Genomic DNA, 21,061 nt, shown 5'->3' on the forward strand with positions numbered 1-21,061 from the left:
TAGTTCCATTTGGCTTATCATATTATTTATGTCAGAAATGTATTTATTGATTATATGTCTGGAAAAATCTGTTTTTGGAGGGGTGGGTTGGAATCAGCAAGTATTAATCATACTCTGTAAAATCATGAAGTATTTATTTCATGTAGTAAGGTGTATTTACATTTGAGGTAGAAATATTTGTAATTGTTATATTTTCTTATTGGATTTTTCCCTTTAACAGTATGTGCTTGATTTTCTTGTGATTAAGTTTTGCCTAAAAATTTTTTTGTCAGATATAGCATCTCCTTTTTTTTTTTTTTTTTTTTTTTTTTTTGAGAGAGAGAGAGAGGGAGAGGGGGAGGGAGAGGGAGAATTTTTAATATTTATTTATTTTTTAGTTTTCGGTGGATACAACACCTTTGTTTGTATGTGGTGCTGAGGATGGAACCTGGGCCTCATGCATGCCAGGTGAGCGCACTACCGCTTGAGCCACATCCCCAGCCCCTTGTTTTGTTTTTTTAAAGCTCCATTTGTAGAGAATATTTTTTTCTGTCCTTTAGCTTGCAGTTGGTGGATATCTTTGCCTATAATAAGATGAGTGCCTTAGAAATTGCATATGTTTGATGTGAGTTTTTTTGTTTGTTTGTTTTCATTTTTGTTGTTTTCTCCTTGTAGTACTGGGGATGGAATCCAGGGCCTTGTGCATGCAAGGCAAGCACTCTACCACTGAGCCATGTCCCCAGCACTGAGTGTGATTTTTTTTTATTATTATTATTCAATAAGTCAGTGCTTTTTAATTATAGAGTTTAGACTGTTTACATCAGAGTTACTATGGTAAGATATTTATTATTTCCAATCTTTTTATTTTGTTTTATAGTTTTAATTCATTATTGAATTTAATTTGCTTAATTGCTCTTCTGGAGAACTATACATTTGAAAGTTCTGGGGCTTGTTTATGATTTCTCTTTGTGTAGTATTTCTTTAAATAATTTCTGTAGTGTATGTTTAATGGTCATGAATTTTTAAATTTTATCCTTATCATGAAAAGTTTTTATTTTATCTTTGATTTTAAATGATAGCTTTGTTAGATAATCTTATAACCTTTGTTGGCAGTTGTTTTCTCAGTATCTCATTCCACACTATCTTGTTTTTTGGAATCTCAGTTGAGAAATCTGAAGCAACTCTTACTGTTCTACTTGTGTCATCTGATGTTTTTCTTTTTTGTGTTTTAATAGTCTTCTGTTATTATCTGTATTAGGCATTTTGATTATGACATGGCTTCGAAAGATTAATTTTTTATCTTGGCTATTTAATGTTCTATATGCCACAATATGTGAATGTGCATCTCATTTCTAAGGTTTAGAAAGTTTTGGGGTATTATTTCATTGCAAAGGTTCTTAATGCCATTAAACCTGTTTATCTCTGCTCTTTCTATCCCAATGACTTCATTATGACTGTGAAGTTTTTTTTAAATCTTGTTCCCAAGTTGTTATATATTTTCATCACGTTACTTTCCTTACCTTAGATATGTGTCTCTTAAATGTTCCAGCTTAAACTCACTGTCAAGTCTCAAGGTTCTGTTTTCTCCATAGTCCACTTTGTTGGTGATAATTTTCAAGTGATTTTTTTAAATTTCATTTTGTCTTTCATTTTCAGAAGTTCTGATTGGTGTGTCTTCAAACTCTATATTTCTTTAAGTGGTCATTCAATTCTTGTAATTGCTCTCTTAATTTCATTTCTTAATTAGTTTCCCACATCTTCTTTTACTCATTTATCACTTTAATAATCAATTTTTAAAAGCTTTTCTTTGGAATTTTATCCCCTTCTCTGGTTGTGTATCCTTTGTTGAACGGTTGTAAGTTTTGGGGAAAGACTTTTTTCCTGTTTACTCATGTTTGCAGAGGTCTTGTATTTGCACATCTATTGAGATGAATTCTTCTTCCTCTCCAGTGGATATCCTATGGAGTGTAGTTGTAGATTTTCTTGGTATCTCTAAGCTTCAACACATAAGCTCAGTGTAATTCAGTTGTTTGTTTCATCTGCCATTATCTTCCAGTTTGGTGCTGTAGAACTGCTAAATTAATTCATTCTTGTAGAGCTGCTATAATACTATGGGCTTTTTACATCCTTCTTTTTGGAGTCTTTCTCTTATATGTTGTAGGGGTAGGGGCCTGATGCTCTCTTTATTTGTTGGTACCTGGGATTTAGTCTTTGATTTGACATATTTGTCTACCCTATTCTATGTGTTAAAATGTTGTTGAAGTTTAATTTGGATTGGTTTATGTATGGAGGAAGATGTGCTGTCATGTTCCTGAATTGTGGGTGTATTTCAGTCTCAGAGTCTCTACTCTGTGAACCTGTAGTGTACCAGACGCTTCCTAGCCCTTCTCAAAGGTAGGAGAAACAAGCAAAAGCAACAATCATAGTGATCAATATTCAACATAAAGATAAGTGTACATTGTCTGCTGTGGCATGTACACTTTTAATTATTGCAAAAAGAGGAAGGGCAGGGTTAGCATTTAATAACAGCAATAATAACCAATAACTATGAACCAGATCTTGCATCTCCCAGTATGAATAACTTGAGAACAATATGAATGATGGGGTAATAATTATATAAATTATTGTTAAAGACAGTATAATTATAATTCATTAAGAAGAAAGAAAATAGGGACAATGTAAACAAAAGTTTAAAATACTCAAAAGTCAAATAGGGGTACAATAGGAGAGAAGAGATATCAACTGATGGCTGTCAAGGAGGAGGAATAAAAGGGAACTGAAAGAAATAAATAACAAGAAAAAGAGAGAATAAGCAAACTTGGCTGTTAAAGAGGGAAGAAAGGAGAGAAGGAATAATAAGGACCAGAACTAAAAGTCAAACCAAAACACACAAACAAAAAACTTTACTCCTCTACCATCATAACAAGGTGGAATAACCTATTTTGAGGGGAAAAAAAAGTAGAAAAATTATAAAGGAAGAAGTGGAAAAGTGATAAAAATGAAGAGAAAAAAATAGGAAAGTGTGTATCTGTGTGTCCATGAGTCATTCAACACAACTAGAACATACACTCCCAGAGGAACATGTACTTTGACACTCATGCTCAATTCAAAAAGGAGAAAAAAAGGAAGAAAAAGAATTCTGTTTCTTCACTAATTTAGCCTTTCTTCTTGTGTTGCCCTTCCCCTCCACAGTAGGCCAATGCCATGCCTTTTTGGCTGCATTCCACATGTGTTCTTTCCTATCCTTTGTTTAGAACATCTGAATTTCTGTTTCTTTGATTCTAATATTAAGATTAGGTGAATTCCTTATGCCACCCTCCTTGCTGGGAAGCAATGTTGTGCTGCTTGAATCCCCAGTCACAATATCTGGATATTACACCCTTCCTCTACTCTGTCATCTTTCACCTCTAATTAGTGATAGTGATTTTAAATGTCAATTTGATGTTAATATTACCTCCTCAGCCTTTTGGTAAGTTACCAAGTATTTATTGATTCACATTTTTTTTAAGGTATAGTTGGACACAATGCCTTTATTTTATTTACTTATTTTTATGTGGTGCTGAGGAACGAACCCAGGGCCTTGTGCGTGTTAGGCAGGTGTGCTCTATCTCTGAGCATGTTTTTTATAAACAGAATTTTATCTTATCTAAATAATGCATGTATATGATTTTTTAAAATAAAACAATATTTTGATCAACATCAATCCACTATCCTGCCCTCTTCACCTGCAGTCCTCCTGCTTAGAGGAATTCTTTTATTTCTTTAAACCATCCCCCAGTATTACATGATTATTTACTGCATTTTGGTGGGGGGGCGGGTAGTGCTTGGAGCCCAGGACCTTATGTATGCTGGTACATACATACCCTAACTTACTCCTCCTTTTGACAACATCATGATAATATTTTTGGTGAACAAAAAGTATATCTAATTCTTTTGTAAAACATATGCAATATAGAGAGGGTAAGATTTTCCCCTACTTCAAAGTCAGTTGTTTGTGGCCATCGTTAGTAAATTACTGGATATTCAGTGATTTGGAACATGTCCTAAAAATATGTGAAATTTTGTGGAATATAAAGACAATAAATATATATCTATGGAGTATTGTGGAGGACAGATTCAAGTGTGCCTCCTTCTGAGCATCATCTACTGATATTCATCTTTTTGTGTTGTCCTCTTGAGTAGGTTAAAGCCTGTTACTTGCTTTTAAACAACCAACATAATATAGCAAAGATGATAGGGCAATTCTGATTAATAATGTTGTGAAAAATTTTTCTGCTAACCTACTTTCTCTAGGGATTCTCCTTGCTGGCTTGATAATGTGAAAATATTGGAGAAGTGGATATGACACAGAACCATGGATAATTTCTTGGCCCTTAGGGGCCCTTCTTTAGCCATGAGTGGGCAGAATATCAGTGGCTTTGATTCTATAACAACTGAGAAATTAATTCTGCCTTTGACCTTAGCGAACTTATAACTTGATTCTTTCCCAGTTGAGCATCCAAATGAGAATGCAGAGAATGCAATGCAGCAAACAACTTTTTGTGTCCCCACCCATGTCTCTGTCTCTGCATCTTTCTCTCCCCCTCCATACTGTGAGTGTTTTTTTTTTTTTAAATCATTCTAGATTTTAAAAAAAACAAACCTGTATTGAGTGATTTCTCCTAATTGGAGTAAAAGGCCTGTGATGAGATTTTGAAGTTTCCCCAAGGATGTAGTGTTACTTCTAATTTATTTTCTTGGTAGGGAAAGGAATTTTCATTACATGTCCTTTAGCTATTCTTTCCATAATGACCCTTTTCCCATGGATCAGTAAAGCTGATGTGGGGATTCTGACATTTTCAAGTATGTCTTTTGCAACTATATATTCAGAACTGAGGAAATAACCACAGAATGTGTCTGTGGTTTGGGGTTCAAGTTCATTGGATTTGAATTACAATTCCATCAATCATCCAGCTACTGTAAGTCCGTAATTTAACTAGTTGATCACAATAGCATTTTGAATCTCCAGAAACTGTCAATTCAGACAGTGTCTCTTAATACATGAAAGGTCCTAATGTTTGCTTTTTAACAATGCATAATACCTCTAATTAATGGCTATAAATTCTTTGAGGGAAGGATTAGAGGAAGATATATGGCATGTAATTGCAGCTGTTGTGCTGGGGTCCTTCTTCAAGATACCTGGTCTCAGTCATAGTAGAATCTGTGAATTGACCTAGATCTGAAAACTATGAGAGGTTGTAACTCTTCACTGTTGTCTCCTAAGTCATGATTGTAGCTACTAGACCTAGAATTTCTCTTGTTATATAGTATATACAGTACTCTAGACTCCTCGCCTATTTTGTTACTAGGGGCATTGTTAATTATCTATTGTTGAAGATCTTTGTATAATGACATAATAATTATCTGTATGTGTGTGTGTGTGTGTGTGTGTGTGTATGTGTGTTGCCCTTTAGAGATTATATGTCCACTTTGTTTTTGATGGTTAAGTATGGCCACTTGGAATGTTTTCCATTGGAATTCCATTATCTCCATTGAAATCTAGAAACTCTTCTTAATGACCACATCTCATGTAGTCATACCTGGCTTTAAAAAAAAAAAGAATAACCACAGAGCTTTACAAAGATGTATATGTATTTCCTTCCTTCACTAATAACAGTTTTCATTGTTTTTGGTCCCTCTCATAGAGCATAGAGGGGAGTAGGAGCGTACATATGCAGTTTGTACATGATACATCAAATCCAGCATTCCTAATTCTCTAAATCATTGATCTGTGTCAGTGCAGGGAATCTCTGGCACCTCAACTGTTACATCCACTTCCAGTGCACCGACTAGATAATATAGCCTTTACCAGCTACATGAACTACTGCATTAAATCTGGAATTTTTAGTAAGCACATTAATATTAATGAATTTAGCATGATGTATTGTTATATTCTACCCTTTGTGGTCAGATACGTTTAGAATCTACTCCCACATGTGTTCCTCAGTTATCTTCTGGGTTTGTAAAGTATTTCTTCCTGGATTACCAATATATACTTTTCCTCTTAGAACACGCTGATTTGAACTCAATTATGGATCAAGTGTCAACAAGAGCTGGATTACATCTGCTCATATAAACAGAATTTTCAAGCCAAGAAAGGCCCATCTTCTCAGACACTGGAAAGGAACTTTACTCCATTGGTGTGGGAGGCTCAAAATTACTTGGGAATGAGGGAGAGTTGTTTACAAAGGTTAGTTTCATCTGAGATGAAACAAAATTCTTTGTTCCATGTTTCAGGATCCCATTCTTTGCCATTTCAGGTCATAATTTTCTAGATGGGAGAAGTTTGGTGAGACTGAATCACTTACTCAATAAAAATTTTAGGAGTTGGGGATTTAGCTCAGTGGCAGAGCCCTGAGTTTAGTCCTCGGCCCTAGGGGAAAAAAAAAATTTTTCCAGCTTGATTTTTCAGCAGTTTTAAACCCCATAACTATAAAGGAGGAAAAGATTCTTCTAAGACAATCATCGAAGTTCTTTGATTCTCAGATTGTGATTTAGGCTGAGATTTAAGGGACTTGAGCTTGTCATTTGCTCTCTGTAAATGTACTTAGTGGGATCTATGTTATACTATTGCCCTAACACTCGTTATTACTGCCATAATATTCAGCTACACTAGCCACTAAGCTCCCAAGGTATGTGCTTGAGTGGGCACTTCATTACAACCAACCACAGATGACAACTTGGTTAACACTTTTTTGTGGTATGAGGGATTGAATTCAGGAGCACTGAACTACTGAGCCACATTCTCAGCCCTATTTTGTATTTTAGAGACAAGGTCTTACTGAATTGTTTAGCACCTCACTTCTGCTGAGGAGATCCTCCTGTCTCATCCTCTGGAGCTACTGGGATTACAGGCGTGCGCCATGGCACCTGGCTTTGGTTAACTTTTGAAGTTACTATTTCTATACTAGCATTCTGTTTTCCCTAGCAAGAAGCATAGTCTTGTCTTTAACCCCAAGGGTATGACTCAGCTCCTCAAATCTTATTTCTACTGTTTTATATCCTGGAAATAATTATCAGTTTGAATTTAGTAAGGAGCCAGTCATTTGAGTTAGTAAAACTTATTATAACTAATCACTAAGTTATAGAGGAATAACTTTATATATAAAAATAAAGATAATTCTAAAAGGCTTGAAGCACCTTTCTCAAGGAAAGTCAAACTTGAAAGGAGGAGCCTCTGCTCCTTCATGGTGAATTTCCAACTCTGTTGGGAAAAGATGAATTGCAGTTCCTTGGATGGTAGATTGCACTAGGTTGCCTTGGCAAAACTGGGTTGCATTTGCTGGGCCATAGGAAACAACACTTGCGGTAGTACACTTGTTAAAAATAGTAGATAGTTGTAGAGAGATGGGATACTTGCTGCCATCATGAGACCTGGAACATACCAGTGACCATGTTCATGGGATATCAAACAGATAATCATCAGGGCTGAAGTTATAGCTCAGTGGTAAAGCACTTGCATGCATGAGAGTGGTAAAGCACTTGCATGCATGAGGCCCTGAGTTCAATCCTCAACACTATAAAAAATAAATAAATAAAAATAAAGATATAGTGTCCATCTACTAATCTGTCTATCTATCTGTCTGCACACACACACATTTTTTTAAAGGATAATCATCAGTCTCAGGCTAGGCAGAAGGTCAGTGAAGGACTGTATACTTATGGCACAAGAATGAGGTAGACCACTGTAGTATTTCCTTATGTATACTCCTCCTGGATAGACCATGCAGCAAGAGCAAAAAAAAAGAAAAAGAAAAACTCAGCATATCAGAACCAGGAAGAGAAGTTTCTTTCCTTTTCTACTATCCTCCCGAAATTATACTGATAAAATTTATATACTTCTTAATGTAAAGGGAAAATGTCCATTATAACAGAACTGATACTGAAGGATAATTTTGGAACTGAAAAGCAGTAGATTGATAATAAATTCAGAGGCTTTCCTTATATGTCTAGCATTTTTTGGCTATTTGTTTAAAGGTATTGATTGCTGATTGGGTGATCCCTAAGAATAGTTTATAAACATTTTATCTGATTTATTTGGTCCTCAATGTTGTAAGGTTTTTACTTTTTCCTTGGAATTAATGAATTTTACCTGGGTATGTTTAGAGTGTATGATTTTCCAATTAATTCTGGCTGTAATTAGATGAATCTTGTATATGTTCAGATTTAAATCTTTCATTGATCAGGGTATTCCTTTTAAAATGATCAATTTATTTTTATTCCTTTGTTCTTTTTTTTTCTAATTCTCAAATAGTTAGATCTGCTAAATGCATCTGCCAAGTCTTTCACTCCTTTATTCATGAATTCTTTGTATTTTTGTTTTATGTGTTGGCAATCCTCCACCCACTCACACAAGTTTCATGCCATTACATTTGTTCTTGGTGATTATTCTTTCATTTCAGGGCATATTTAAATTGGAAATTCTTTTTTTCTTACACTTCTTTTTTTTAAACTTCCAGTCATTGTTTCTATGCTTTAATTTCCTCATCAGTTTCATATACAATTGATTTGCTTTTTCACTTCTTGATTACTGAGTCTTTTAGGCACATTATTTTGTTTTGATTCCTTAAGGAGTCATATTGTCAAATTACCAGGGCCTTTTAACTGACCCAAAAACATATGTAGTGAATGTTGCTGTAGTCTCTATTCCTGTATCATTCTAATCAATTCTGTTAATTGGTGCTTTCCCACCTAGTCTTAGGAGTGGGAAGCAAATAATTCATCCTGTGACCCTGTGGTTTCTTTGGGGCTAAGAATTTGCAGTAGGCTTTAGTACCACACATCTCAGGAATTCTGCTATTCTAAAGAAGATTCAGCAATCTCTGAATATGCCACTTTTTAAAGAAATGTCAACAAGAAATTCTTGTCTTTCCCTGAGCATTCTTGGCTGAGAAGAAATCTTCATTTTGTGCTATTTCTCTTCTCTAGAGATCCTTGTAGAACCCATATCTTTGCTTGCATCCTCCTTGTTCATTGCAGTTACTTTGTTCTGAATGGGAATGTGATGAGAAGAGCATCAAAAATGGAAATTCAGGTTGTCATTTTGCCAAAATGCTTCTGATGAGACCTGTGAGATAAATATTGTAAATGTAAAGACGGCTTACAAACTGAAGAGAAACTATAAAACCTGACATCAATATTAAAATACCTTTCTCTGCCATTTTTATGTAAATGGCTATTAGACCACTTAGCTTTAATGTTACCATGTTAAATGAAAAAATAATTTGTTGATAATAGCTTGGTATTTCATAAAAATAATAGAAATGGGAAAAACTAAAATTAGTATCAAATAAAAGTGTGAAATATAGTGGTCATGGGGCTTTATTTATTTTTCTGGAAATTGGTATGAAATGATATTATAAACTGATTCTAAGGTAAGATGAAAATACATCCTATCGTATGAAGGACCACACTATTCATCTAAGCTTAAAAACTAAGTAGTAATATAAAAGGACAACAGTAAGATCACTTTGGTCAGAAACTTGAGTAGTACAAATGAAAAGAAATAGCATTGTGTATAAGAGCAAATATCAGAATAGCTACATTAAAATATAAAAAATATATTTAAAATAAGTGTAAAATAGTAAAAACAGACAAACTCAGACTTGCTTGTGTTCCCCTGTCCCACCCTTTGTGGTGCTGGGGAACAAATCCAGGGACTCTAGCATGCTAGGCAAGATTGCTACCACTGAGTTGCATCCTAAACCCAAAACTCAGGCTTTGAAGAGCTATAAAAATAAAGAATGTTTTAGGGATATAGCTCAGTTGGTAGAGTGCTTGCCTCACATGCACAGAGCCATGGGTTCAATCCTCAGCACCACAAAAAAATAAATAAGTAAAATGAGAGTTATATGTATGTTAAAAAAAAAGTTTTAACTTACACATCAAGATAAGCCTCAGGTAGTAATAAGATAAGTCTCATGAAGTAATAAAAAAATTCTCACTATGTAGAACTTACTCATTTACACACAAAAAAAATTGCATGTGATTTGCAGGGGGGGAAATTTCATACATTTATTATACAATGATTCTCAGTTTAGAAGAGAATGGGAATGTTTTCTCTGATACAAGGCTGATTCATAGTGGGATAGGGAGGGGGAGCATGGGAGGGATGAACTCTAGATAGGGCAGAGGGGTGGGAAGGGAAGGGACGGGGCATAGGGTTAAAAATGATGGTGGAATGAGATTGACATCATTATCCAAAGTATACATATGAAGATACGAATGGTTTGAATATACTTTGTATACAATTAGAGATGTGAAAAATTGTGCTATATGTGTGTAATGTGCATTTTAATGCATTCCACTCTCATATATAACAAATTAGAATGTTTTAAAAAAAGGATTACTGTGGTTAGGTCTGCCTCCCCCCTTCCCACGCACCTGCCTCGAAACATGGTCTATTTGTACCCCAGAGTGACTTCTGTCTCCTAGGCTCAGGCAGTCCTTGAGCCTCAGCCTCCAAGTAGTTTGGACCATAGGTGTATGCCATCATTCCTGGCCCAGATTAGAGTTTACATGTGACTGTATTTTCTTTGCCATCTGCTTGTCTTTCTACAAAGCAAGTGAATCTATAATATAGGATACTAGTTCTCTGTGCCTTTGTGTGTTTAACCAACATTCTGTCAAATGCTACTGAAAAATATATTTACCTAACAGTTTAAGAATATCAACTTAGTACACTGCATAGATAACCAAATTGAATTGATCTCAGCCTTATGGAGAGATTAAAGGCAAGATTTAAAATTCATTTTTAACATTGAGTATTCTGTACCATATATGTAATTTTTCTTCCTTGCTTTAATTTTTGTTGTTGTTGTCTTCTCTTTATTTTCTTTCTTAATTTAAAAATGTTATTTTTTGAACTGCTTCATATTCCTTATGGAGAAAAACAGAATATTAATTTCTGCACTGTTCTCTAGTATATAAGAATCATGATTATAACAAATGTCATGATATTTGTCATTTATAATCTGTAATTTTGAGTCTTCTAATGGTCTTCTTGTTGAATATCTGTGGCTGAGCTCTCAGAGATTTTCTTTGTAGTAAAGTCTTATAATAAAACTCTGTGTTGAATTGAGGATATGAAAACTATCAGTATCACAGCTTGAATTTTTCATACGTTTTTCTATTCTGGAGGTATGTATGTGAATTTGCTTTAAAATTAGTATCACACATTTCTCTTTTCACTTAATGTCACAAATAACCTTCATTATCATTAATGCTAACTGTAGATTCAGCTCATTTGTATTACTATTTACATTTTATCCTAATGTATGAATATATTAGTTTTATGAAACATTCTTTTATAAATATTTAAATTGATTAGCTTTTTTTACTAAACAAAAATATCCATGCAGGAAGGAATTGTCTCTATGTGGTAGGAAGGCTGCCACAATTATTGGAAGTTGGACTGATTTTGGCAGAGATAACAAAAATATACCAAAATTTAATTTTTCTTCTTGGTAGTAGAGAATTTCTTCACTTCTCTAATATCCAAATATCTAATATGGCTACTGATGTTTTGTCAATGAAGTACATTTCAAATCTGAGTCACAAAAACTTACTATGAGATGCTTTTTTGAAAATGATTTTTATGTTCTGTCAACTGGATATTGATACTGAAGGCTACTTACTTAGGATTATAGAACCTTTGTCATATTAAGGTCCCAGAGTAATTGTGTGTTTGTGATTTATGATTTAGGTATTCTAAAGTTATAGATCTTTGAAGATCTAGGACTATCGTATCCAAAATGTTTTTTGAAATTATCCTGTGTACCTTTCCTACTCCACAAATAAGGGCAACCCATATTGGAATATTATTTTTCTTAAGGTGAAACCCTAGACCATTGATTTAGATCTTTTTAAATAAATGTGGAATCTGTAAAATATAAGTGTGTATGTAAGTATGTATGTAGTACTGGAATTGATTGAGCCTTGTATATGATAGACAAGCACTGTACCACTGAGACACATTTGCAGTCAAATTATAAGTAACTATTTAAAGGTCTTACGTTTCGTCTCCATAAGCACCACTTTAGCTGTATTTTGCAAACTTAGATGTTTTCATTATCTTTAGTTTAAAATATTTTCTAATTACCAAACATTTGGGGATATTTTGTTATCTACTTCTGACTTGAATCTGTTATGGCCAGAGTACATGTTCTTTGTTATTTCAGGCCCTTAAGTACTTAAAAGATTTGATCCATAACCTGTTTTGGTGAATTCTATGTGTGTTAGAATGTATATTCTGTAATCATTGACATTATTTTTTATTCATGTCAATTTGGTCACATTTGTCTTATTCAAAACTATATACTTACTTTTTTTGGTCTGTTTGCTTCTTTCTTCAGCTACTAAGAGATGTGTATTAAAAATCTCAGTATGATTATGAATTTGTCTATTCTTCTAGTTCAGTTTTTGTTGTATATGTTTTGAGACTTGTTATTTAGTGTATCCAAATTTAGCATTGTTATATCTTCCTAAAGAATTTATTATTATGGAATATTCCTCTTCATGTTTGATAATATTCCTTGTCTTTATTTCTGTTTAGTGTAGCCATATTCTTACAATTACTGTTTGCATGGTATATATTATTACCCTAATATTGCAAGCTACTTGTGCTCTTGTATTTAAGGAGTATCTCTTGTAAATATCACATGGTTAGATCTTTTTTCTCTTTTAAATAGCAGTGTTCTTTATAATGACAGTATTAATAAACTACTTAAATGAATATGTTATATTGGGCTCAAATTCAGGGCCTGGGAAGAGATATAATTGGACTCTAATAGTTCTCGGACTCTTAAAAAAGAGGAAATTTTTTAAGGGAGTGGTGCTGCTGTAAACACAGCCTAAAGAAGCAGAAAGTTGGTAAAAATCTTAATATAGGTGACTTCCAAGGAGTAATTACTGGATGTATGAGGCTAATATCATTTTTCCTTCTCTACAATTTACTTGTCTGCGTAATGGTTGGGTCTTGTTGACCAGTCTAAGTCTTTTCTCAAGAAGAGTGTTTAGTCCATTTTCTTGGTTTTATTTATATTTTTCGTTTAGTGTTTTGTTTTAAAAGTTATTTTGCCTTTATTTGGAAGATTTATTTTGGGTAGAGTCTGTATTAAAAAAATTCTATATGGACATATTTTTTTCTTTCTTTCAGTATTTTAACTAGATCATTCCATTATCCATGAGCTTGCATTATTTTTTGGTGTGAAATATACCATCCTTCTTGTCAGTCGTTCCCACATATATATCCTCTGGCTCCTTTAAGATTTCTTTTCTTTTTCCTGAAGATTTCCAGCAGTTTGATTATGAGGCATGTTTATGGTTTTCTATTCTTTTTCTCTCTTTAAACTTTTATCCTACACAAGGTCCTCTGTAACAGGCTGCATTATCTACCCACCTATGCCCATAGTAATACTTCTTATACATATATGTCTGTAGTTTCTGTCTACCAACGCTTCTTTATTTCTTTATATTCTCATGTTCTTTGGTCCCCACACTTTTCTGGTAGCTTTTATATTTAATTTAATTAATTAATTAATTTGCAGTGCTGGGAATTGAACTCAGGGGCACCCCCCATCCTTATTATTTTATTCTGAGACAGGGTCTTTCTGAGTTGCCCAGCGTGGCCTTAGACTTGCGATCCTTCTGCCTCAGCCTTCTGAATAGGTTGATTACAAAAGTGCGCCACTGTGCCTGGCTTCTGAGAGCTTTTAAAAAGTATGATTTTTTAAAACTCCTAGATGAATAATCAATTATGTTAATATAATTTATTAATAAATTGATGTTTTCCTTCTAAAATTGAAATACTTTCTGTGTAATGTGTTCTGTATATCTGAAACTACTTCTGTACTTTGTTCTTTTATGTTACTTGTCTGTTATTTTCTGATTTATATTCAGTACCTTTGTAGTAAATTTTAGTACTTCTAATGCAATTTCCAGCACACAGGTTTTCTCAGAATGTTTTGAGCTCTTCATGTATAACTGGTGGGAATATAAATCAATACCGGGGAATGAAAAATTCTGTCACCATGTTCAGAATGCTTTCACAATGGTGGACCCACATAGAAATGCAGAAACAGATTCTTCCTCAGCCTTGTGCCACATTTTTTTAACAAGGTCTCACAAAGTTTTTTGCTTGGGTGCTAAATCTTAAAAGTTTCTGCATTTACTCCCTAGTTCTCACCATTATCCTGAACTAGTGATGAGACCTAACTCTCAGCAGAGCTGAACTTTCAACAGATAACCGTACAATTCGTTTTGATTTTTGCCCTCTCCTACCACCATAATATTTTTCTTAGTTTCTGTTCATTTTTAAGATAAAACCTCCCAAACACTGTGTGATAAGATAGGAAGGTAGGATGATGTACAAAAAAAGTCTTCTCTTTTTACTTAGAAGAAATGAAAGTGATTCTTTTCAATAAAAGGTAATAAAAGAAGGTTAACCCAGCCAGAATGGACTAAATTAAAAAGACTAAAAATACCTAGTATTGATTGGGACATGGAGCATCTGGAAATCTCCTATATTGTTCCTATTCTGTTGGTGGAAGTATAATTTACTATACTTGTTTCTGGGAAATTGCTTGTCATAGTCTGCTAACCCTTGACATGTATATTCTGTATACTAACAAGTCTACTGCTGATTATATAGAAAGTAGAAAAGAATGTGTATGTTCATCAAAAGATGTGTACATTTAAAACAGTTTGCTTGTAATTATCCTAATCTGGAAACAGCTTTATGTCCATTAACAGTAAAATGGATAATAAATTATTATCAATTTATAAAGTAAAACACTACTCAGCAGTACAAAAAAGGAATTACTAATATGAAAAATAACATAATTGGATCTTACTAATATAACTTTGCTGGAAGGAAACACAAAAGATGAAACATATCAAACTAATTTTTGGTAATAACTGTCAGAATAATAATTACCCTTTGGATTAGAAATGATTACTTACAGGAAAGTATCAGGAAGGAACATGTTTCAATTCTGGAAATATTTTCTTTTTCTTGTTTATTACATAGCTCTATTGGTCAGTTTATTAAGGTGTAACTTAAGATTTATGCATTTTGCTGTATACAAACATACTCCAGTGCACAAATAAAATTTTTAAAAATGTATTATGTTTTATATATTTATTCTGATTCCCATCCTCAACTCCCACCAAAGAATATCCCAAACAGTCCTGCTAACTAGAATGCCAACTAAAATCTCATTAATTTGCCTCAGAAGCTGAGAAGACAATACAGTTTTGAGATAAAACTGAACTTTTTGGTGTTATTGTTTTTAAATTCAGAACATATTTATGTCATTTTTTATATCCTGTAAATTTTTTTAAACATTTTCCTTATTAGTGCTTGTACTTCTCTTGAATTTATTTTTGGCATTTTTAGTTGTGAACAAACCTCTCTTCCTTTTATGTTGTCTAGTTATTGTAATGCTCAAGCCTTTTTTTTATCAATGTTCTTATCAAATTTTTCTATTTTATTAGTCTGTTGAATCACTGTAGCAGAGCCTTAAGTTTCTTATTTGTAGCAAAAGAGACTTGTTTTTATTAGTGTTTTACTAATATTTGCGTTAACAAAAGGTTCAAACCTGTGTTGAATGGCTACAAGGGGTATCCTTGCTTTGTTGCTTGTTTAGTTGAAATGTCTTAAATATTTCAGTAACAAATGTATTTTAGTCTTTGTCTTTATTTTCTCTGAGTAGATTCCATCTTACCCTGGTTTTGTATTTTTTTTTATTGAGATTGACTTAATTTTATCAGACAGTTTTGAAATCTAAGAAGTACAACCATTTAATTTTTTCATAAATTTGATTTCCAAATATTGAACCCTCCTTTTATTTCTGAAAAAATTCATTTTGTTACATATGTTCTGCACTCTTTAGTAGGTTTTCTGATACTCAGAAAACATTTATATGTAAGGAGTGAAGTTGGCTTAATTTTGAGGTTGTTTTTATAATATAGTTTCTGAATAATTATATTTGCTTGACTTCAAGGGATTGGTAAAGTCAAGTTTGTTTGGTGTATTGTGAATGAGAACTAGTAATGTACATTTTATTGACCTTTTTAAAAAAGAGTGATCTTTGCTTTTATTTGGCTACAGAGAAGTAGTGTCAGGTAAGTAGTTTTCTTATTCAAATAGACCCACAAACACAAACTTTTTGAAAATTTATTTGCTATGATATCAAAATTTTTTGAAGTTTTCATTTTTATATTTTTTTTCCACAGTCTGTGGTGGACGACTGGATTGAATCATATAAACAAGACAGGGACATCGCACTTCTGGATTTAATCAACTTTTTTATCCAGTGTTCAGGATGTCGAGGTACAGAATATTAAAATAAACGATGTACATTGAGCCTGTCAGCCCAGCAGTGTGACTTTTTACTTCACCTGCACTACTCAAATATAATTAATTCTAGAATTATGTACTAATTTTTTTCTGATAGAGAAAATAATTGGTAAATTATTTAAGGATATTCATTTTTGTTCTAGTTCCATTTTGCTCCTATAAAATAATGCGTTTCTGAATTTTTTTGAAACTTTAGGGAGGAAATATGAATTTTATGCAATAGCTTTTTGAATTGAATTTTTAGATCATAACATTTTGCTGTTTTTACTCATTTTTGTACATAAGCTTCATGTTAGAAAGTGTGGTAGTTGCTAACATTCACAATTTTGTGCATTTGCAAATATTTTGATCCTCATATATAAATAGTTGAAACTCTTAAGTTTTGCTGAAAACATAACTATTATAATTTGTGTATTAAATTTACAGTTTGTTGGAAATCCATAAAACAGTTTAATTAAAGTGATATTTTTATCATTTTAACAGGTAGTTACTAGATATTTTTCTCATGTAGAATAGTTATAGCTTAGATTAAAAGAGTCTAATATTTAAAGGTGTCTTTATTGTAAGGAATAATAAAGGAAATATATGACTAGTTCAGTGAAGTGTTACGATGATAAAAACCAGATATTATTTAATGACTGTTTAGATATGTCAAACCTTGTGCTTTTCTAAACTACATTAGTTGATTTAATCTGTGTTAACAGTCTTATCAGGTAGTTGTGATCCTTATTTTATAGATCAGAATCTGAGATTAAAGGTGTTAGGTAAGTTTATCTGGATTCATACAGTTAGGGCCAAAATCAAGACTCAAGAGTCAGGCAGTTTCATTTATTGTCTATATCCCTAACCCAAAAGATCATGAGAATAATAGGGAGGAGCTTCTGATCCAGCTGGGCTGTACCTGTATATATTAATGTAGGGAGATGGTAAAACAACAAAACAACACATCCTAGAGGAAGCAGACCCTGAAATGAATATAAGGACGTTTGACGAGAACAGCAAAAAGTAGCAGTGTACAAAAAGACAAGAAGCCACAATTGACTCCAGGACAGAATTCAATGGCTGAACCTTAGAGTTTAGAGACTGGCAGGGAATAGGCAGAGATTAGGCTATTTAAAACTAAGAAAGTTTGTTCATTTTACTCTGGTAAAATTGGTGGAGCAACCACTGATAATATGTTTTTCATATATTATCTCTTGCATTCCAAGAGTTCTGGGTTTTAACTTTAAAAGTAGTAAGTAGTCTTTAAAATTTTACTCCTGCAATGTATTCCCATGGCTTTAAAAATAATTTTTAAGTTATATAATAAAAAGTCTTTACATTTTTTGTCTTCTCATTTATCTCTGTGTAGTAGATGGCTCCTGTCTAAATTATTATATGTCCTCCAATCTATTTTTCTTTCTAGCCTTCTAATTTCCACACTAATAGGTTGAAATGCATACAATTTCTTCTCCATACCTATAACACAAAACATATTAGTGTATAGAGCTTTCATGCCCCCCCTTTTTTAGGGAAAAATATATATTTTTTGTTATTTTATATTTATTTTTTGTTATTTTAAACAGTACTATATTTTTCAAAATTTTCAGCTTAATGATTTAAAAATGGTATCAGTGTGATTTTTTAAAATATGATGTGAAATTTATATGACAGCCATTTTTAAAAATTGATTTTTTAAAAAAATAAATGACAGTGGAATGCATTACAATTCTTATTACACATATACAGCACAATTTTTCATATCTCTGGTTGTATATAAAGTATGGTGACACCAATTTGTATCTTCATACATGTACTTTGGATAATGAGTCCATCACATTCCACCAACCTTGCTAACCTTACCCTGACCTCTCCTTTTCCCTCCCACCCCTTTGCCCTATCTAGAGTTTGTCTATTTCTCTCATGCTCCCCCTCCCTACCCCACTATGAATCAGCCTCCTTATATAAGAGAAAACATTCGGCATTTGTTCTTTTGGGATTGGCTATATAATAGCCATTTTAAAGTATACAGTTTATATCGTGCAGCTGTCTTAGTGTGGGTGGCTGTAACATCATGAAAGATTGGTTATCTTATAAAAAGCAAAAATTTATTTTTGGAAGTTCAGGATAAGAGTGCCAGTATGGTCTGGTCCTTTTTTGGTTTCCCTTCCAGGCTGTAAATTACTGATTTCATGTTGTATCCATGATAAAAAGAGGTTGAAAGAACTATGCAGGGTACCTTATAATGTCATTAACTCTCATAACCTAATTATTTCCTTCGTCCCTGTCTCCTAATACCAGTGCACTGGGACTTAAGATTTCAGCCTAAGAATTTTGGGAGGACACATAAAGATGTTTTGTACTTACCGTATATTTTTGAGGATTAGATAAGTTGTAGCATGTATCAGTAGTTCATTTTTCTTTCATGATTGATTAATACTCCATGTTATATATGAATTTCACAAATTGTTTACCAATTCATCTGTCTTTAGATATTCAGGTTCTTTCTACTATCTTTGTTATTGTGATTACTGAAAGAGAAAGCATTTATGTACAGGTCTTTGTGGTATAACTACACACTGGGCTTTTGTGGCACTTTAAACAAATAAAATGGGGAATATCTGTGCTAACATGCATTAATATATTTTTAAGGGCAAAGTGCAAAAGAAAATCTGAAGTATACAGCCTTTTTTTTTCCTAAGAAGGGAGAAATTTAGATATACACATGTATATGCTTATATGACTGAAAAGACATATAAAAAGAATAAACCAGAGATCAATGAGATTGGTTACTAATAGGGAGGGATTGTGGGGGAGGGGGAAGAAAGGGAGGGAGAGTGAGAATGAGAATTAGCTGGAAAAATATAGAGGGAATTGGGTTGGGGATGGATACTTAATTTGAAAATACTTTTTTTTTTTTTGGTACTAAAGACTGAACCCAGAAGTAATTTGCCACTGAGCCACATCCCAAGCCCTTTTTATTATTTTATTTTGAGACAGGGTCTTGCTAAGTTGCTTAGGGTCTCAGCCTCCTAAACCACAGGAATTATGGGCATGCACCACCGTGCCTGGTTGAAAATGCTTTTTGAATAGTCCTTAACTTTGAATGCTATCTCAAAATTTCACACACTCAACAGAAATAAAATGGAAATCAAGAAAGATGAAGGTGTAAGTTTTAAAATTGAATGCAAACGAAACAAATTAATCATATCATTCCATACAGTAATTAAACTGTACTAAAAAGAGAACTGAAAACTTTTATATAATAGGCATAGTATAGTGAAGGTCAACAAAGGACAAATGAACTATATTTCTAATATGTTGAGGTAAGATTGTATCATACATACAGACCTTTTTGTTACAAATTAAATTTCTAAAATACAGGTTCATATTTTATTGTATCAGTTATTCCCCCTAAAGCTGCATAAGATCAAATGACTAATGGATGTTTACAAAAATTGTCTTGATGGAATAGGGACTATTTAACAAGGGGACTATTTATCAATAGGGACTATTTAGGAAAGGGAAGAGTTTGGGAGAAAGGATAGAAGGGAGGATTGGATATGATCAACACATGATATAAATACATGTATGGAAATATCACAGTGAAACCTGTTAGTTTGTACAATTAATATGTTAATAAATAAAATTGGCTTGAAATAGGAAGAGAGTAAGGGCATCGAGAGGCTTTTTTTTACCATTAGTTACAGACTAGAAGGATACCACAACCAATGATAAGGCAAATGGAACATCTTACCATGACTGAATAACATGGGCAGTATTGTTTTCTCATCTTGGATCTTGAACCCTAGGATACAGTATTGGTTTCCAACTTTAGCTATCTTAGATTGCATCAGCACCACTGATTGCCTCCCTAACTGCCCATTTATCTTTAGTCTTTTCACAAAAGTCTCTTCATTTGAACCATTTAGAGAGAATTCTATTTACTGTGGGAGCCCTCCATCAAAATGGGCCAACTAACTCAATAAAAGATATATTCAGTATTAATGAATAGGGAATGATGACAAAGGAAAAGTTTAAAACTGTTAACCTTGTGTTGTACTCTTAAGTTGTATAACTTTATAAATGTTTATAGAAATAAATTTATGAGGAAGCTAAAAGGGCTTATCATAGAACTATAGGGATAGATTAATAGAATTATGCTTGCCTAAATGAATGAGTTAGCCGTGTTCAAAAGTATTATACTTTATTAAATACATAATATTGATGAATACATGCATACATTCTGGTTTACACCAATACATAACATTTCAAAAGTGTTTATGTGGGGTAATGATAAATATTTTTCATTGACAAATGTCTTTTTATATAAAGTATATGCTTGAGAATTGATGATTAGAAATAACCTTTCTTATTTGGTTATAACAACTAACATTTCTGTTTTGTAGTACTTATATTGACTTCCAAATGCTCCTTAGGAGTGCAGGATTGCCAGAGAATTAAACCTAGGAGCAGTTAATCAGTTTCCTGAACTTTCCTAATTTGTGAGCCCATTAGTGTCACAGTAATTTTTTTGTGGCACCTCTAGGCCAAAAGAAACACAATGGTTCCTTTTATAAAATAGTTATATCCAAACTAGTTATTTATGTCCTCACAACTTAATAGCTGCTGTTAAGAAAAGTGATATGTATATAATTGAGATAAAATAAAAATTATGTTACCCTTATATAACCATAATTAATA

The 21,061-nt window shown here is 33.0% G+C and overlaps 1 protein-coding gene across 1 annotated transcript in view; it reads left to right on the forward strand.

The window, feature by feature from the left end:
• Nucleotides 1-381: 381 nt before the first annotated feature.
• LOC308652787 (cohesin subunit SA-1-like) overlaps nt 382-21,061 on the forward strand; it is a gene marked incomplete at its 3' end in the record, with an annotated part of 125,252 nt that continues 104,572 nt past the window's right edge. The window contains exons 1-2 of the mRNA XM_081300831.1: nt 382-447; nt 16,255-16,351. Coding sequence (XP_081156957.1) covers nt 421-447; nt 16,255-16,351 — 124 coding nt within the window. The 5' untranslated portion in view covers nt 382-420. The remainder of the gene's footprint in view (nt 448-16,254; nt 16,352-21,061) is intronic.

The sequence above is a fragment of the Spermophilus citellus genome (genome assembly GCF_964194105.1).
Source record: "Spermophilus citellus genome assembly, chromosome: 7".
NCBI lineage: Eukaryota > Metazoa > Chordata > Mammalia > Rodentia > Sciuridae > Spermophilus > Spermophilus citellus.